Raw genomic sequence first — 19,329 nt, forward strand, 5'->3', positions numbered from 1 at the left:
TCCAATTTGGATGGACAAGACTAAGAGTCAAGCTTTCAAATGAATTAAAGCTCTGTCTGGGTTTTTGATTAATTAATAAGCTGGAATGGAAGATTGCTGCTAATCCTCCACCCCGGCCCGTGCTACGAGCATTCTGACAGTTAGTGTGACTCGGGGGTGTTGCACAGGTTTTTGTTTTGCAATATGCATTTAGCCTACAGTGAACAATAAACATTGATTTCTACAGCTTCATGTCCTGATCGTTGTAGTTTCTATTTTTCTATGTAGTGTTTAGAGACTGCTCAGTAGAGTTTTTAATTTTGATTGACTTGGGGCACGAATTGTCAACATAGTTCAGTTTTGAGCACAGATTGAACTGTTTTGAGGTGAAAGTTTGGTTTTGCAAGAAGAGTCTGGGGTATTGTAGCTTGAAAAGTGGGTTTTGTGTTCACAGTTTAGAGAAAAAGAGAGCAGCTTTTGAGAAATGTGTCTTAGCAATTGAGAAAAACTGTAAACACGAAAACAAATAAGTTATATGTGGTCTTTCAAAATTTGTTATTGAATTTGGCTTTGACTGACTTTGAAGACTGAAATCAAGGTCACTCGAGTCTTGATCACTTGTAGTGGCTTAATGAGGCTAGCTCCATGAATATCAGAAAAGATGTAAAGAATCAGCTGTCAAAGACATTCAAAAGTAAGTATGAATGCCATGAACATGTTTAGAAAATTATAAAACGATTAGACATGAACTGCAGTAACTGTCATTCTTGCTGCGATGATATTTGCTAGAGGGATTTTTTTTTATATATGTGAACATAAAACACATCTTATTGGTCAGTTGATGGGTGCATTAGTGTGAGTGGTACAAGTACTTGAAAAGACCTGCTTTTTACCAATTCATCAGGAATAATTACTGTTTGTAATAAAGGTGTAATTTCCTACATCTCAGCAGAGCTTTCTCAGCAGAGCTTTCTAGAAAATTTTTCTTTTTTACAGTACGTGATTTGATTAAAGTCCCCACAGGCTGCAATGGTCAACTCCAGATAGTAAGACCCTTCGGCTGTTCCCTTGTTTTCACTCGAGGTCACCACAGCAGATCCAAGGTGGAGCTGCATATTGATTTGGCACAAGTTTTACACCGTATGCCCTTCCTGATGCAACTCCATATAACATGGAGAAATGTGGCAGGGATGGGAATTGAACCGGAAACCTTCAGCACTGAAACCAAGCGCACTCAACTCCACATACAGCAGCTAAAATAAGTATTGAACACATCCCCATTTTTTCTCAGTAAATATATTTCTGAAGGTGCTACTGACATAACATTTTAACCAGATGCCAGTAACAGGCCACGTAATCTACACATATGAAGAAACCAAAAAAATAAGCTCAGAAATTATGTGTAATAAAATGGAATGACACAAGGAATAAGTATTGAACACGCTTACTGAAACGTATTTAATAATTTATACAAAAACCTTATTGGTATTGACAGGTTCAAGACACCTCCTGTATGGAGAAACTAGTTGCATGCATTGCTCAGGTGTGATTTTGGTCCATTCTTCCACTCAGTTTTCAAATCTTGAAGGTTCAGTGAACCTCTTCTTTGAACTCCATAGATTTTCTATTGGATTCAAGTGATTGGCTGGGCCATTCTAGCAGCTTTATTTTCATTCTCTGAAACCAGTTCAGAGTTTCCTTGGCTGTTTGTTTGGGATCATTGTCTTGTTGAAATGTCTCCCCTTGTTTCATCCACATCATCTGGGTAGATGGCAGCAGATTTTTGTCAAGAATGTCTTGGTACATTTTCCATTCATCCTTCCCTCAGTTAACTTTGCCAGTGGTATATGCTGAAAAACAGCCGCACACCCTAATGTTCCCACCTCCGAACTTCACTGTTGGTGTGGTGTTTTGGGGGTGATGTGCAGGGACATTTGAATCCATAAATGGTGTGTATTATGGCATCCAAAGAGTTCAATTTTGGTTTCATATAATCATACTATATTCTTCAAGTATTTCTAAATGTTGTGCAGCAAACTTTAAATGAGATTCAACATGGTTTTCCTTCAGCAATGGAGTCTTGCATGGTGAGCGTGCATGCAGGCCATGGAAGTTGAGTGCATTACTTATTGTTTTCTTTGAAACAATTGTACCTGCTAATTCCAGGTCTTTCTAAAGCTCTCCACAAGTGCTCCTTGGCTCTTATATAACTCTTCTGATAATTCTTTTAACTACTCTTGTGATGAGCACCTGGTCATGGCCAGGTTATGGTGAAATTATGTTCTTTCCACTTTCAGATATGGTCCCAACAGTGCTCACTGGAACATTCAGAAGCTTAAAACTCCTTGTGTAACCCACGTCATCACTATGTTTTGCAACAATAAGGTTGAGAAAATCTTGAGAGAGCTCTTTGCTTTTACCCATCCAGAGATATTTCTTGTGTGACACCTTGGTAATGAGACAATAGGCCAATCAGCTGGGACTGAACCATCTAATATGAATTTGCACTGCCAAGGGGCAGGATTGCTTTCTAATTACTGATAGAGTTCACCTGGTGTCTTGGCTTTCTATACCTTTTTGCACCTCGCTTTCTTCAGGTGATCAGTACTTTTTCCCTGTGTCATTTCACACTATTACACATAATTTAATGTTGGACCAGCAGTTCTTTTTGTCAGAAAAAAATGTTCATTTGGCTCAAAAAGAAACTAAATTGTTCTCTGTACTCATTCTCAAAGCTACAGTAAGTAAGACCCTTCGGCTGCTCCCTTGTTTGCACTCGGGGTCGCCACAGCAAATCCAAGGTGGATCTGCATGTTGAATTGGCACAGGTTTTACGCCGGATGCCCTTCCTGACGCAACTCCACATTACGTGGAGAAATGTGGCGGGGGTGGGATTTGAACCCGGAACCTTCTGCACTGAAACCAAGCGCATTAACCACTTGGCCACCACCCCCTATTCTCAAAGCTACAGTGTGTAGGATTTAAGAATGTTTATTTGCAGAAATTACATTTAGAATTCATAATCATCTGTTTGTTAGTAAATAATTATGTGCAAAATGAATCTATGTGTTTTCATAAGCTTAGAATGAGCCATTCATATGTACACAGGAGTGGGGCCCCTCTTGGTGAACGCCATGCTGCACCTTCATGTTTATACAATAGCCCGGGGCTCTCCAACATCTGCATGTTTTACAATGATCTCCACTCCACCCACAGCTAATCAACTCAGTCAGGTGTGCTTAGCCAATCCAAAGCTGGAAAACACCATCGTTAATTGACCAGGTGTGACTAGAGCAGGTAGACATGGACAATATGCAGGACAGTTGCTCTCCAGGAGCAGGGATGGAGAGACCTACAGTACCCCCAAAAGGGACACAGTTACTCTGCCTTCCTGATTTTGCAATGCAGTACAAAGACTGAAGAAAAAAGAATAATAATTAGTGGTTCCTCCCAGCATGGTGACTTAGTGGTTAGAACTATTGCCTCGCAGCGAGAAGGTAATGGGATCAATTCCCACCTTTGGGTACTGGCTTTCTCCTACATGCAAGGACATGTAGGTTAGGTGGATTGGATATTTTAAATTGTCCATGGGTGTGAATGTGTTTGTTTGTCTATATGTGGCCCTGCGGCAGACTGGCGTCCTGTCCAGGGTGTACCCCACCTTACATATGACTGCTGGGAGTGGCTCCAGCCCCCCGCCACACAATCTTGGATAAGCGGTTGAAAATGAGTGAGAGTGAGAGGGTTCCTCCCTAAATACACTGTTGACTAGTTGCTACTTCAGGCTAACAAGTTTGAGAACCTTTATTTTTATGGAGGATCTTACATACTGTTTCGCACAAAAGAAAGTGAAGGAGCGTGAATCCCCTAACTGAAACAAAATCATGATCTCTGACAGCATCATGCAGTGTGCAACCTCACCACTAGATGACACTAAATCCTACACACTGTAGCTTTAAGTCGGCTCATATGTACTCAACAAAAATATAAACGCAACACTTTTGGTTTTGCTCCCATTTTGTATGAGATGAACTCAAAGATCTAAAACTTTTTCCACATACACAATATCACCATTTCCCTCAAATATTGTTCACAAACCAGTCTAAATCTGTGATAGTGAGCACTTCTCCTTTGCTGAGATAATCCATCCCACCTCACAGGTGTGCCATACCAAGATGCTGATTAGACACCATGATTAGTGCACAGGTGTGCCTTAGACTGCCCACAATAAAAGGCCACTCTGAAAGGTGCAGTTTTGTTTCATGAGGGGGATACCAGTCAGTATCTGGTGTGACCACCATTTGCCTCATGCAGTGCAACACATCTCCTTTGCATCATCCGTGAAGAGAACACCTCTCCAACATGCCAAACGCCAACGAATGTGAGCATTTGCCCACTCAAGTCGGTTACGACGACGAACTGGAGTCAGGTCGAGACCCCGATGAGGACGACGAGCATGCAGATGAGCTTCCCTGAGACGGTTTCTGACAGTTTGTGCAGAAATTCTTTGGTTATGCAAACCGATTGTTTCAGCAGCTGTCCTAGTGGCTGGTCTCAGACGATCTTGGAGGTGAACATGCTGGATGTGGAGGTCCTGGGCTGGTGTGGTTACACGTGGTCTGCGGTTGTGAGGCTGGTTGGATGTACTGCCAAATTCTCTGAAACGCCTTTGGAGACGGCTTATGGTAGAGAAATGAACATTCAATACACGAGCAACAGCTCTGGTTGACATTCCTGCTGTCAGCATGCCAATTGCACGCTCCCTCAAATCTTGCAACATCTGTGGCATTGTGCTGTGTGATAAAACTGCACCTTTCAGAGTGGCCTTTTATTGTGGGCAGTCTAAGGCACACCTGTGCACTAATCATGGTGTCTAATCAGCATCTTGATATGGCACACCTGTGAGGTGGGATGGATTATCTCAGCAAAGGAGAAGTGCTCACTATCACAGATTTAGACTGGTTTGTGAACAATATTTGAGGGAAATGGTGATATTGTGTATGTGGAAAAAGTTTTAGATCTTTGAGTTCATCTCATACAAAATGGGAGCAAAACCAAAAGTGTTGCATTTATATTTTTGTTGAGTGTAGATTGTTAAAGTTCAGTTTAAAGTTTACTGACCTTACTCCTGGAGATCACCTCTCTGCACATTATCCATCTCTCCCTGCTCTGCTCACACCTGAATGTGCTCTATCTCATGTCTGCCAGATCTTTACTGATCTCACACACACACACCTGCCGGAGTTATTTGGCTGTGAGGAGTACAGATAAGGAGGAAAATATTTAGGTTAGGTGATCTCCAGGAGCAGACGTAGTGGCGTAACAAGTTCGAAAATCCCGATATCAGATGCGGCATAGCAGTGGTTTTCTTGCAGGTTATTTACAGTAACGTGTAGCATGACTACAGATGCTGGTGAAATCTGACAGAATAATTACCGGGCAGAATCAGGGTCACTCTGTCTGGTGGATGACGCAAAGCTTCGAGCTGCTCTAAATGTATTAGCAGGGTTGGGGATTATTCTTGTGAGGGTGTAGAGACGTGCAGCCTCCCACCATGTGGTGGAACCTCACCGTTCTATGTTTTATATTTTATGTAATTCAGACTTTTATCCATATTTTTATACTTGCTCAGATATTTGTTGCAAATGCGAGAGTGCATTTGGAGCAGAAAGTTCAAGGTCAAGGTTGTCAAAAACTATTGTCCAAGAGAGATACAGAGATGATGTGAAGATGATCTCAGTTATCAAATCATCTGTAATGAGTGTGTTGTCAAGACGTTCTGTCATAATTGTCAGGAAAAATATATTTTCCAAAATGTTTCCGCAGCCAAGAGAAATAGATAGACAATGTAGTTTTATATGAATCATCAAATTATTTGTAATCAAATAGCGTGACATCAACTACATAAAGAAGCTGTGTCATAATTGTTATAAAAACATATTTTCCAGCATCTCTCTGTAACCAGAAGGGCTAGGGACGCGGTCAAAACTTTTATCAGCCAGCACATCACTTGCAATTAAGTTTAGTGACATCATGATGATGTTAATAAAAGTATGTAACTATAGTTCACAAATATATTTATTTATGTGCACTCAGAGGGTATGCATCAGTCCTCTGATGTCTTTCCTTAAAGTTTGTAGCTAAAAATATGTCACAGAGTGAGAAGATAGAGTTCACAGTCTCTAAGAAATGACTTGTGTGCCTGTTGCTTTAAATGCAAAGCAGATGGCCCCGCCCCTCTTTCCCTTCAGAGTGGGTGTGTCTGTTTTTGTCCCACGGAGTACAGACCACAGACATTATATACAGACCACAGATACAGACATGCTCATTGGGCGTGTCTCACAGAACAAGCAGGTATTCTAATTTGGACGTCCGTGACGTATGTCGACAAAGTCTAAAACAAGCTGTTTGAGGTCCAGATTTGCTTGTAGCAGGAGAATTTCCACATCGTCATAAAATTGGAGGAATTTTAATTAATTAATTTTTAATATGAAACCCCCAAACATGTGACTGGGTAGATAAAAGCATATGTTTGCAATATGACCCCTTTAAATAATAAGACTTCTAGTTTTTGACCTGATTTGATAAGTCTTATCTGAAAGCACCAGATCACTGTGAACAATTTTACTTTGACGTAATTTTTTTTAATAAATGTGTTTGCCGAACAGATCGGAGGACGGCGGTCGGATGCAAAGTGGGTCTTGTGAATGTAGGTCTTTGAGATACTGTGCATGTAAATCGGGTTTACAGTAATAATCCTCTTCACAGACACCCATCTGACGAGCAGCAGGACGAGGCTCAAACAGGCGCAGACGCACCCACACAAAACAGGACGGGTTTGTTAGAATGACATTTTGCTTATACAAACAAAATAAGGTCACAAACAGACCGCCGTCTCTTGTCATCTGCTGGGATATGACCGATATCTGCGGGATTAGTAATCTTCTAAGACATTTTTCTGCACAGTTTCCTCAGGTGTGGCATTGAACGCTTCATCCGATTGTAGGATCGCCTATATTGCATTCTTCAATCACAATAAAGAGGCTCCTCCAGGAAAAGTCCAGGAAACTGGCCTGTCTGTTCTTTATTGGTTTCTGAAATTTGTCATTACGGCTTCCTGGCTGTAATGTCATCAGGCCACTAATGACAGAGAGGAAGCGGGGGGGGGGGGGGGCAGTCGGTGACTGCCCTAAAATACCTCAGAAGACTTAAAAAAAGACATGAGTGAGTTATAACTGACTCACTCTCTTTAAGTGGATAGCCTTTACATCATTAAAGTCATGCTGTGACACAAGTATTAAAGCTACAGTGTGTAGAATTTTGTGGCGTTTGTTAGCAAAAATGCAAAATAGCATTTATAACCATTTGTTCATCCATCCATCCATTTTCTTCCGCTTTATCCGGAGTCGGGTCGCGGAGGCAGCAGCTCAAGCAAAGCCGCCCAGACCTCCCGATCCACACACACCTCCCCCAGCTCCTCCGGGGGAACCCCAAGGCGTTCCCAAGCCAGCCGAGAGATGTAGTCCCTCCAGCGTGTCCTGGGTCTCCCCCGGGGCCTCCTCCCAATGGGACGTGTCCAGAACACCTCTCCAGCGAGGCGTCCAGGGGGCATCCGGAAAAGATGCCCGAGCCACCTCAACTGACTCCTTTCGATGTGGCGTAGCAGCGGCTCGACTCCGAGCTACCACAATGAATCAATGTGTTTTTATATGCTTAAAATAAGCTTTTTATATCTACATGTGGATGCCCCCCTTCATGGAAGTCACCATGTTGCACCGCCATGCTGACACAGTAGCCCAAACAGAACATACTTACTCTGCCTTTTGCTTTTTTTTTGCTTTTTTTTTTAGTTGCTCTCTTGTAAACTGTCTCAATGTGGGCTAACAACTTTGAGAACCCCTATTTTTGGCAGCACGGTGGCTTAGTGGTTAGCACTGTTGCCTCACAGCAAGAAGGCCATGGTTTAATTCCCACTTGTGGCCTTTCTGTGTGGAGTTTGCATGTTCCCCCCATGTTTGCTTAGGTTTCCTCTGGCTGCTCAGGTTTCCTTCCACATTTAAAGACATGCAGGTTAAGTGGATTGGAAACTTTATAATTGCAAGGAGATCTTGATCTCAATGGGATTAACCTGGTTAGATAAAGATTAAACTCCATTCTTCTAAAATTGAGGATCAAACATGTTGCACAAAAGAAGGCAAGGTACAGTGAATCCCCATTGCTAAAGAAAAAACCTAAAGGGACATAAAATCGTGACAGGTATGAGGCAATCTGCTTACTCACCACTAGATGGCCCTAAATCCTACACACTGTAGCTTTAAGCCCGTGCTGAATGGAGACAATGTTACTCCCACAAACAAGCGAGCAAACGAACAGACAAAAAGGTTTTGGGGATACAGTCAAGTCATGCCAACAGCTTCCTGAAAATTCAGCTTCACCATCACAACAAAGACACAGACTAAACAAATCTTATTTGTGAATTTTTTTATTTTGGCATTTCGTTCTTTTGCATTTATATTAAGCAAAGTGCATCTTATTTTTCTTTTTCTCATCAACACATTGCACAATACATAAATAATGATGCATATAAAACGTCTTCATATTTACAATTAATAATATATTTATATATAACATAAAATACATTTTTTTGCTTCTTATTTCATTTAATTAAATCTTAGCCATTTATTAAACAATGTCCGTCAGAATTTTCAACTTTCTTCTTTTAAAACATTTTTTGTGAATGTTTGGAACAAAAAAAGTGGGTGGAGTCTGTGGGCGGGTGGGGTTGGGGGGGAGGGCTGAAGAAGGAGGAAGCCTGCTGCTACCGAGTGTTGAAAATGACTTCCAACCAGCATGGGCAGCTGCTGATGAACTGTCTGGTGTAGCACTGTCCCCATCCTTTCACAAAACTTATCTGGACCGTGAAGCCCGTGCGAGGCTGCTGCGTGAACTCGTGGTCGTTCGGCCTCTGCAGGCTGCAGGCCTTGTCATAGTCAAAAGCTTTGATGGAGAACCCGGGGAACACCTTGTGCACCAGCAGCGAGCGCGAGTCCGGGTTGTCCAGTGTGGCTGACTTGATGAAGATGGGGTAGCAGCTTCGGTTGTAGACCCACACTCCATCTGGCTCTCGCGTCAGCTGGATGCCATACCCGATTTTGGCCCGCACCATCTGCACCAGCTGGGACTTGTTGTCGGAGCAAAGCTGGCTCAGGCAGAAGCCGTTCCCCTGAGGTAGATCATAGAAGATGTCCAAGGAAGGCTCCTGGACTGAGTAGAGGCGCCCAACCCGCGTCTTCTCCTCCCAGTATGCCACCACGCACCAATGGGCCCGCTCGTCGGACTCCTGCAAAGCCAGAGAATCTGAAAAAGACAACATGGAGAAAGATGGCACGGTTAGACCTGTCGGAAGGGACAGAGCGAAAACACGGGAACACAGAATCTTTCAAGCAGAAAGTAAAGTAAGACAAAGAAGAAACAAGAGGCACTTGCATAATATAGACAAATTGTGAATAAAATCTATGTTTATTCCCAAGTAACTGCTGTTAGGGGGAAAAAAAGAACCACTTCATCCTTATTAATATGAAAATATATACACCAAACAACCCTAAAAGTCCAATCAGCATAGCCATCTCCCATGCATACCTATGGTGTCAGTATAAAGCGAACTGTTCTTGAGTTATAGCTTCACAAGGGGAGTTACTTCAAGTATCAAGTATCTGCCTCATCAATATCAAAATGTTTGGTCCAAATAACTTAAAATCAAAGCAGCTAATCTCGTTCCATGAAGATATCTATGGTGTACTCCTCAAGTGTGTACCAGGTACTCACAATGATTTATTATATTCAAAGTTCAAGGGACGTCCTTATCAATAATGTGAAAATCTATGCATCAACCAACCCTGGCCACAGAGTACCTATCCTGCAAGTATCAGTGGTGTAGTGGTGTCCACATGAGGACAGAAGCAAGTACAACCACATTATTTCTGCATAATATGTACATAGTAGCAGGGCATACAAATACAGCAGTAGCGCGATGGATGAATGCGGGATTGAGGTCAGCCAAAATACATCTTTCATATCTCATTCCAATGGAAATCAAAGGACACATAAAACTGCTCAAAACAAGTGTTGCTACTAGTCTACAACTTCTTCCTTATTCATGTTTGGGGAAATTAAGAATCTGCTTTAGTCGAGATCCAAAACTAAAAAGTCATCCTTAATTTCTGCCATACAGGAAATCATGTCAGAATTGTTGGAATTCAGACAAGAGAAGCAAGTCACAGACTCTGGCAGGCAAGTGTCCACAGGCGGTACAGTATTTGTCTAGGCATTAAACGCTTATCTTCTGTCTAGCTCGCTGTATTTTTCTAGCGCTGTTGCCAACAATGTACTGACGTCAACCAATTCTCCCGATTGCCTCTGCGGCGCGGCGTGCTTCACCCCGCTGGAGGAAATTAGAAATCGTTGAACTCTTGTTCTACCAATACCAGACAACAATAGCGGTTTTACCAGTGGAGCAGAGACACAAAATAAACGTGCATTAAAGTATTTCATCCTGAAATGCAACAAATAAGTCGGCTCCCTGTCTGCAACGAAAAGCACATGGTGTTTAGCGGACGAGCGACGCAGGACGTTAACTTTCAACCCCGGTGTTTGAATTGTTGACAAGCTTGGCCCCTCTGGTCTAAAGTTTCCCTTGAGCATAAAAGAAGTGTAGCATTGGCCATGCTCCAGTTTCCAACCACCGCCACCCCCCTTCTCTGCTCTCCCTTTAGTGTGCCTCCTGCGCCGTCCTGCATATCTCTATTCCACAGAAATCTGGCTCCCAGCTAAAAAAGTGGGAGCCAGCGAGGCGCAAGGGAAATAGAGGGAGACGGAGAAAGCGCGAAAGGAAATAAAAGGGGGGGGGGGTGTTTGAGAAGGAATGCTTTCCACATATTTTTGACTGTTGCTTTTACATCTTGGCTTCCTCTCCTGGTTCTCGAGCCTGTCCTTTGCTTTTAGGGTCGTCACATAATTGCCGCCGCTACTATCAACCTCTCATCGACCCTCCTTCTTCTCCGTCAAGCGTTCAAATCTAATGTCACCTCGATGAAAGAAGCATTCTAAGGTTATGAAAGCTTTAAGAGAGGGAATATATGAACAGTGCCCCACGCCCCCTCAATAGGTATTTCTGTCGTGCCCATTCCTCCCATCCCTCCGCCTCCTTGCTCGTTTCATCTGGCGGTAGCTCAGAGTGTAACCGGTAATTTGGAAGGTCCCGTCTGAGACAAACTGCAATGTTAATGTGGCAGGATCTCTGCTGGCCCGAGCAGACTCACTGCGGCCTGTCATTAGCCTTCATTAGGTGCTGGGGGGAGAAAAGGGGGGGGGAAGAAAAAGACAACACTGGAAGAGGAGAGATGGAGCCCAAAAGGGGAGGGAGACAGAAACTGAAAGCCTGCCTTCAATATAACAAGAAAAGCTGTGTTCTTTGAAGTTGGACGGCATCAAGCCTCGGGGAGTTTATCATAAATCCATCCTCGTGGGGTGCTCAGGGAAACGAAGAACCCGAAGACTAAATGGAGAAAAAGAGGAATTTATCTTTAAGATAAGCAACAGAAAGTGTCTTTACAGTCTCACGCAGACGTCAGGGCGCTGTCTGCAGAGTGGGAGGCGCAGATACAGGATCTGAGCTGAGTTACTGCAACTGTCGAATGTGGTGATAGGAACAAATTCCAGTGCAGACGCCATCTACGTCACAGGACGCATTTTGGAGTCGGTGAAGGAGACAGTAAAAGAACATGATGCAGACTAATGCAACAGTGTGCAGGATTTAGGAGAGTTTATTACCAGAAATGGAATGTAGAATTCATAGTTGTCTGTTCATACGTGTATAATTACCCGCAATAATGAACTGGTGTAATTATGTAAGCTCAGAATGATCCCTTCCCATCTACATGAGAGCGGGCCCCCTCATGGATGCAGCCATGTTGATACAGTAGCCCAAAAGGGACATACGTACACCACAGTTTGCAGCAAGGACAGAAGGTTCATGAAAAAAAGAAGAGGAATTATTGGTTGCTCCCCTATACATTGTCTAGTTTGTCTGGTGTGTAGCACCAGCTAAAACGAACAATCACAGATTTATGACATTCACCAGTCCAGATCTGGATCACCTCCAAAATGCAGTGGAGTCTTCCATGCCCTAATATCTATCTGTGGTGCAAATTTGGTGAGAATCTGTGAAGTAGTTTTGAAGTAATCCTTCAAAGCCTATATAAAGGGAAATCTTGATCCAGAATCCAGATCCGGACCACCTCCAAAATATAATGGAGTCTTGCATGGCCTAATATATGTCTGTGGTGCCAATATGGTGAGAGTCCGCAAAGTAGTTTTGACGCAGTCCTTCAAAGACTATATGAAGTAAAACTTGATCCAGAATCTGGATCTGGATCACCTCCAAAATTTATTGGGGTCTTCCATGGCCTTTTATGTATCTGTGGTGAAAATGTCATTAAAATCTATGCAGTAGTTTTGACGTAACCCTGCTAACAGTAATCCTTCAAAGCCTATATAAAGTGAAACTTGACCCAGAATCCGGATCCGGATCCAGACCAACTCCAAAATTTAAAGGAGGGTTCCTTGGTCTAATATCTATCTGTGCTGAAATTTTCATCAATATCTGTGCAGTAGTTTTGACGTAATACTGCTAACAGTAATCCTTCAAAGCCTATATAAAGTGAAACTTGACCCAGAATCCGGATCCATATCCAGACCAACTCCAAAATTTAATGGAGTGTTCCTTGATCTAATATCAATCTGTGCTGAAACGTTCATCAATATCCGTGCAGTAGTTTTGACGTAATACTGCTAACAGTAATCCTTCAAAGCCTATATAAAGTGAAACTTGACCCAGAATCCGGATCCGTATCCAGACCAACTGGAGTAGTTTTGACGTAATCTTGCTAACAGTCAGACAAATAAATAAATAAATTGAATAAATTCTGTGGATGTAGTAAGTTTGAAAATCCTCATTTTTATGAAATAGAGAACAAGACATATTGCTCATCTCAAGAGATGGCAAGAGAGCAGGAATTCCCATCGCCAAAGAAGTGAAAACATGAAAGGAAACAAAATCATGACTAGTGATGGCATAATGCAATCTGAAAACTCACCACTAGATGACACTACATCCTACACACTGTAGCTTTATATATAAATATATATTCCTGCAAAGACGTCATGCTAAATGGAATTAAATAGTAGAAGAGGATTTGGAATTTGTCTGCACGCTTGTACAGCAACAACTGTAGAGACCATAAAGTAGCAGCAGCAGCAGCAGTAGTAGAAGTAGAAAAGTTGAACTGTGTAGACATTTTAGCAACTTCTCGTATGCTCGCAGTGTCAATCAAAGCGCACTCTGTAGGTATTTTGGTGTCGCCAATCCGGCACGTTTCCTGGGAAAACGCTCTGCTTTGAAGTCGGTTTGAATGATAGTAAAGCCAGTACTCTGGAGTTTGCCTTTAGTGGATAAACGGGAACAGCCGGGTTCAATGAAGACGAGGACATGCGTAACTTTCTTAGCAGCTGACAGAGGGCCTGACGGTGCAGCTCACCTGTGGGGCCCTGTGTGTTTGTTATTGCTGAGAGAGACAGGGCCTGGCGTCAGAGGTCATTAGAGCGGCTGCCTGTCTGAGCCTGTCATTGCTGCCTGAAAACACCCTGCTATTCAGGACTACACGAACGGCCCTGCTTCCCCTCCCTCCCCCCTCCGAAGGCTCAGTCTGGTACCGAGTGAGAAACCGCATTCATGGAGGAGAGACAGAAAAAGGAGAGACGGGCGGATAAAAGCAAAGGGTGAAGACAGAAATTCAACTGAGGGAAATGCGATCGGAAACAACGGCGAGGGCGAGCGGATAAACCGATTGTCGGCCTGACGTTCCGGCAGCTTTATGGGAGCTACCCTGAATGCTTCCCATTCCTCAGCGGCACAGCTGAAACCATTAGTCGATTAATCGATCGACAGGAAAACATTTGTCAACAATCAATTAGTCATTTAAGTTCATCCATGAAGAAAAACTTGTTCTTGTTCTGTTTTATTTAAGGGTTTGGCTGATTTGAAATATTGAATTGTGATGTATTAAACCGCTTTCAATGTGACTCTCAGTGTGACTGAAACAAGTGCAAACCATTTGTTAGCTATTTTAACCAGTGTGAAATGGATTTAATCTGGTTCAATTGAAATACTATATTTAAATATTGCACCAAAAGTAAACCACCCTTACCAAAAAGTAGTACATGCAAGTATGTTTCAAGTATACTTCCAGTTTACCTTTTATATACTTATCAGTACTTTTTTTTTGGTAAGGGCAGTTAACAGCTAGATTTGAAAAGTTCTGCACCAAGATTTGATTCCAGCACATACAAACAGGAATCAGTTCAAATCAAATGCTTTAACATCAGCTTTTAACTACATTTCAACAAATCTAAACCAACAGCAAACACGTGTTGAGCTATGGCTAAATGATGATACTATAATAATTTTGCACAAGGATGTTGTATTTTCAGGTTTTTTGTTTTGTCATTTGATTTTTAAGATAAGATAAAGATAAAATCAACTTTATCGATCCCGAAGGAATTATTTTACCAGAGTACAGAAACAGTAAACAATGAACAATGTTTTTTATGCAAAATGACTGGAAGACATTTGCACAAGATGTTTGACAATACTGTACATAACTCTGGTCGTTATGTATTCATCCTGCAGAAGGGGGAGGAACTATACAGTCTGATTGCCACAGGTAGGAAAGACCTCCTGTGGCGTTCTGTGGTGCACCTCGGTGGTCTCAGTCTCTGACAGGATGTCAGTGTGGCAGGCAGGGGGTGGGAGGTGCTGTCCAGGATTTTGAGCAGTTTCCTGAGCATCCTCCTCTCTGACACCTCCACCACAAACTCCAGCTCCACCCCCAGGACAGAGCCAGCTCTCCTGATGAGCTTGTTGAGTCTGTTTGTGTCAGCTGCCTTCAGCCTGCTGCCCCAGCACACTACATTGTAGAAGATGACCACCGAGTGATAAAACATCTACAACATATTTCTGGAGACATTGAAAGGTCTGAGCCTCCTGAGAAAGTACAGTCGACTCTGACCTTTCTTATACACAACATCTGTGTTTACAGTCCAGTCCAGTTTGTTGTCTATGTCAACGCCCAGGTACCTGTAGTAGTCCACAATGTCCACCTCTATTCCATTGATGGTAACTGGGTTCAGACGTGTCTTCCGTCTTCTGAAGTCCACCACCAGCTTCTTCATCTTAGATATGTTGAGCTGCAGGTGGTTGAGTCCACACCACTCCACAAACCTGTCCACCACACTCCTACACTCAGCCTCCTGGTCACTGCTGATGACCGAGTCCACAATGGCAGAGTCGTCTGAAAACTTCTGCAGGTGGCAGGACTGTGACCAGAACCTGAAGTTTGAGGTGTAGAGTGTGAACAGGAAGGGAGACAGGACCATCCTCTATGGTGTCCCCGTGCTCCTCTTGATGGTGTCAGATGTAATGTCCCAAAGCCTCACATACTGCGGCTATACTAAAATATGAAATGAACGAAATGGAGCGAAATGGAGAGAAATGGAGCCTCATAATCACGAAATGGGGTAAAAAGTAATGACATGAAGCAGACTGACCCAGACTGACTCCAAATATGATTAAATATGATTCAATTAATTACTTTTATTTCAATGTTTTTAAGTGAAATTGAGCAGAATGGGGACTGATAATAAAGAAACGGAGATTAAAGTAGCCAAATGGAGCAGACTGACTCCAAATGTGATTAAATATGATTCAATTAAGTACTTTTATTTAATTATTTTTAAGTGAAATGGGGACTGATAATAACGAAACGCAGGTTAAATGTAGCAAAATGGAGCAGACTGACTCCAAATATGATTAAATTAAGTACTTTTATTATTATTTTTTTAGCAAACAGGGACAAAATGGGGACTGATAACAAAATGGGGGTAAAATGTAACGAATTGGAGCAGACTGACCCATTGACTGAAGTTTCATCTCTTGAACACCAGATGGCGCAAATAAAAGTAATTATTTGGAGTCAGTCTGGATCACTCAAAAAAATGTAAGTAAATTTCAATAAAATTTGGGGGAGAGGTCAACTGTGGTTCAGGGAAGGTGATTTGATTCTCAATGAATATTGTTATAATGTCGCCATTATCTGTACTTTAGCAAAACAGCACCCCCCCACCTGCAGCTCCAGTCAGAACAGCTTGATTTTGATCACAGGGACTCACTCTTTTTTTATAAAGAGCTTTTCAACACTTCCGAACAGAAATTAAATCACCTCAAAATACATAGTGTTGTTTTAAGTAGTTTAAAAGCATTTCAACAGCCATTAGGAAAGCTAGCTAAATTTGAGAAACTGGTTTTGACCGGTTCCCAAAAGCCATTTGAGGACAATATCTTTGGACATGAAATGTGAAGCCGCTTACTTCAGATAACATTTTACACACTAAGAAAAATCATTAGCAAACAGTCATTAACAGTACTGCTAGCTAACAGTGCTAATTGAAAGAAAACTTAACGGAAACAGAGAACATTAAAAATGGCTACATGATTTCTAGCTGAAAACTACACTGACTCTTCGATATGTTAGCAGGTAGAGGGAGGACGCGAGACATGATTTCACCTTCCATGTTTGGAGCATAGTCTCGTGGAGTGCGTTTTCGCAGCTTGTTCCCGCTCTGGATGAGATTACTGTACATCTAATGAGTAACACAACTCAACACACACACGCTAGTGTGAGCAGCTCTGTATCAACACACCTTGTAGCGATAGCAAGGATCATTTATCCAAATTTTAATTTTTAACACACAGCGGTAGCGTGTGTGCTAGCGTGCGATGTTTCTCTCCTCATGTTACACTCTGACACTCTTCTTCAAGGTGTCATCAGAGACCGTCTATCCTGAGAGGTGCCTTTACATCCGTATCTGTCTGTGGAGGCATTAGCCTGTCTGTGTGCCGCCCCACTTACTCGTCTGAGCAACAGCTGCTAAACTTTTGTGAGTCTGGGCCTTCGCGCCAAGACAGATAAGCTGGCTAGCTCACCACTTATCGTCCATCTGTCACCCAGAGCCTTTCTGCTGTCCCCTGTTCCTGCTATTTGTCGGTGCAGGTCTATCCCATATCACAATGAGCTCCATTCAAAAAAGAAATCGTTTCCTACTGGTCCATTACTAAATAAAGTAGAAATAGCTGTTAATTGCATGTGTGCAGCCAATTAGCAGATAACTGAATGAGCTAATCAGTTTGCGGCAGAGCAGGAAAAGATGGAAAATGTGTAGGACAGGTGGTACTTGAGGACCAGTTTGAGAACGACGTGATCTATGATAAGAGCCTGATAATCCCTGTCTTCTTTTACTGGACTTTTAAACTGAACATCCCAGTACTGCAGCTCCCTCTACTGCCCCTAGTGGCAACACGTGGTGAGTGTGGGCAGAGGTAATAGTGCAGTGCTGTCTCATTGGAACTCTGCGTGATACCACAGGTTTAGCCACTTATAGGGACAGCTGCACCCGTTGCGCAATATATACTCAGCATAACTTCACACAAATAAATTGTGTACTGTTTTGTTTTCGGCTTCAATCACCAAAGAAGTTACGAAAAATGCAGTTTTTTCGGTTCCCAGTGGAGAAGGGAAAATGAGGCAAATAGGTCATGTTGGTAAGTGTTACCCTACACAGCTAACCAGAGTAGCTATGTTCTCTCGCCTGCACGACCGCCTCAACACGTTTGAGCGCCGGGTCATAAACAAACCACAAAACATGTCCACTTTTTTGCGTGTAATTTGCCCAAAAACTCAGAACGTACTGCGTTTCTGTCCCCGGAATTAGAGAAATTACATCATATACATCATATTTTACCCCCTCAAACAAGACTGCGCTGCCCAATAAGGAAGGATAGGTGATTGTCCAACCTGGTGGAACAGTTCTTGTGTGGCCTTGAGTGTCGTATGCAGCCACATTTAAGCAAACTGACTCCCCACCCCACCCTCAACTGAGACAGGTCAACAGTGCAAAAGCCTGGGAAAGTTGCTCCAGTCTTTGAGGTGATCCAGTCAACTGCCAACAGCAACAATGATACGTGTTTAAAAGCAGCAGAGAGCGAGGTGCGTGCAGCAGCGGTTCCCCTGTGGATGTTAATGGCACCCTGTCTTTAAGAGTGGACGCCGCACTAGCTGAGACAATTGGACTTGGCTGTTGTGTGGAGGGACAGCTGCCGAGGGGGCGGAGGAGTGTCGGCAGACTGGGTGCAGTGGCAGGGCTGCAAACAGTCTGAAAAGGTTAATCATTACCTTTGTCTGACTCCACAAACACACACAGACTCGCCAGGTCGCGACTATTCTTAGAAGTCAGCACGCTCAAGACAAGAGCTGCACACTCTCATGCACAAACACACACACACAGGATTCCAACCTTCAGTTCAGTACAATCAGCATCGGTAAATAGTGAGGAGGCTCCTGAGAACTGTCTCGTATCGATCCCAGAGAGCACTGCGAGTTTGTGTCGGACACGTAATGATCCGTTTGTCATCAGCCTGCACTGCGAGCGAGGAGACAAATACAAAGACATGAAGGAAACAGCTCCACAGGCAAGGAAGGAAGGACTCTTCACGGTCCCTTATTTTCAAGTCAACACCCTCTCTGCAGCCGGGAAAGTCTATCCAAGGGTCAAGGGTCAGAATAGAGGCATTTCTTTTGTTCCCTGGCGTGCTATAGATTGGAGGACTGTGACTGGTTGTTCATTTTGCTTACAAAGCATGCACAAGAAACCACAATATAACTAAAAATGGTAGTTGCTGGACAAACGTGTTTATCCCTCAAGAGGTCATATTGTGCAAAATCTGTTTTTATGTTATTAGCTACCTTTTACAGAGAGCCATAATTGGGAATTTATGTACAGAAATGGTGGTGTGGCAACAGGGTCAGAAATGGTCCATTTACTTCGCTGTCTATGTGCAGAAGTATAGGAGGATATCAGGTGGTGGGAGGAGGATGAGAAAGAGGCTTTGTGGAATGAGACGGTCAAATGCTTCACCTCAGGGAGCTGTGGTGGATGGCTGCTGCTCCCACAAATGAGCCACTTATGTGCATTGATACATTGCATGCACAGCCATTTAAAAAAACTCTCAGTTTGCTGTCTAAATACTAGTACACCAGATGCTTGTGCACTTGTGTCTCAAAGAGAAAATATAACACTCTTATTGCTTATGCCCAAAACACGCCCATGACTAATTACTCAATATACACCTTTGTGCAATGCAAAGTACGTTACACTGTGATTAAGTGGATTTGGACATGC

General features: G+C 42.9%; 1 protein-coding gene across 1 annotated transcript in view; it reads right to left on the reverse strand.

The window, feature by feature from the left end:
- Positions 1–8,461: 8,461 nt before the first annotated feature.
- Positions 8,462–19,329, reverse strand: part of smad7 (SMAD family member 7) — a 28,662-nt gene continuing 17,794 nt past the window's right edge. The window contains exon 4 of the mRNA XM_034191736.1: positions 8,462–9,336. Coding sequence (XP_034047627.1) covers positions 8,798–9,336 — 539 coding nt within the window. The 3' untranslated portion in view covers positions 8,462–8,797. The remainder of the gene's footprint in view (positions 9,337–19,329) is intronic.

Source organism: Thalassophryne amazonica, chromosome 17, assembly GCF_902500255.1.
Source record: "Thalassophryne amazonica chromosome 17, fThaAma1.1, whole genome shotgun sequence".
NCBI lineage: Eukaryota > Metazoa > Chordata > Actinopteri > Batrachoidiformes > Batrachoididae > Thalassophryne > Thalassophryne amazonica.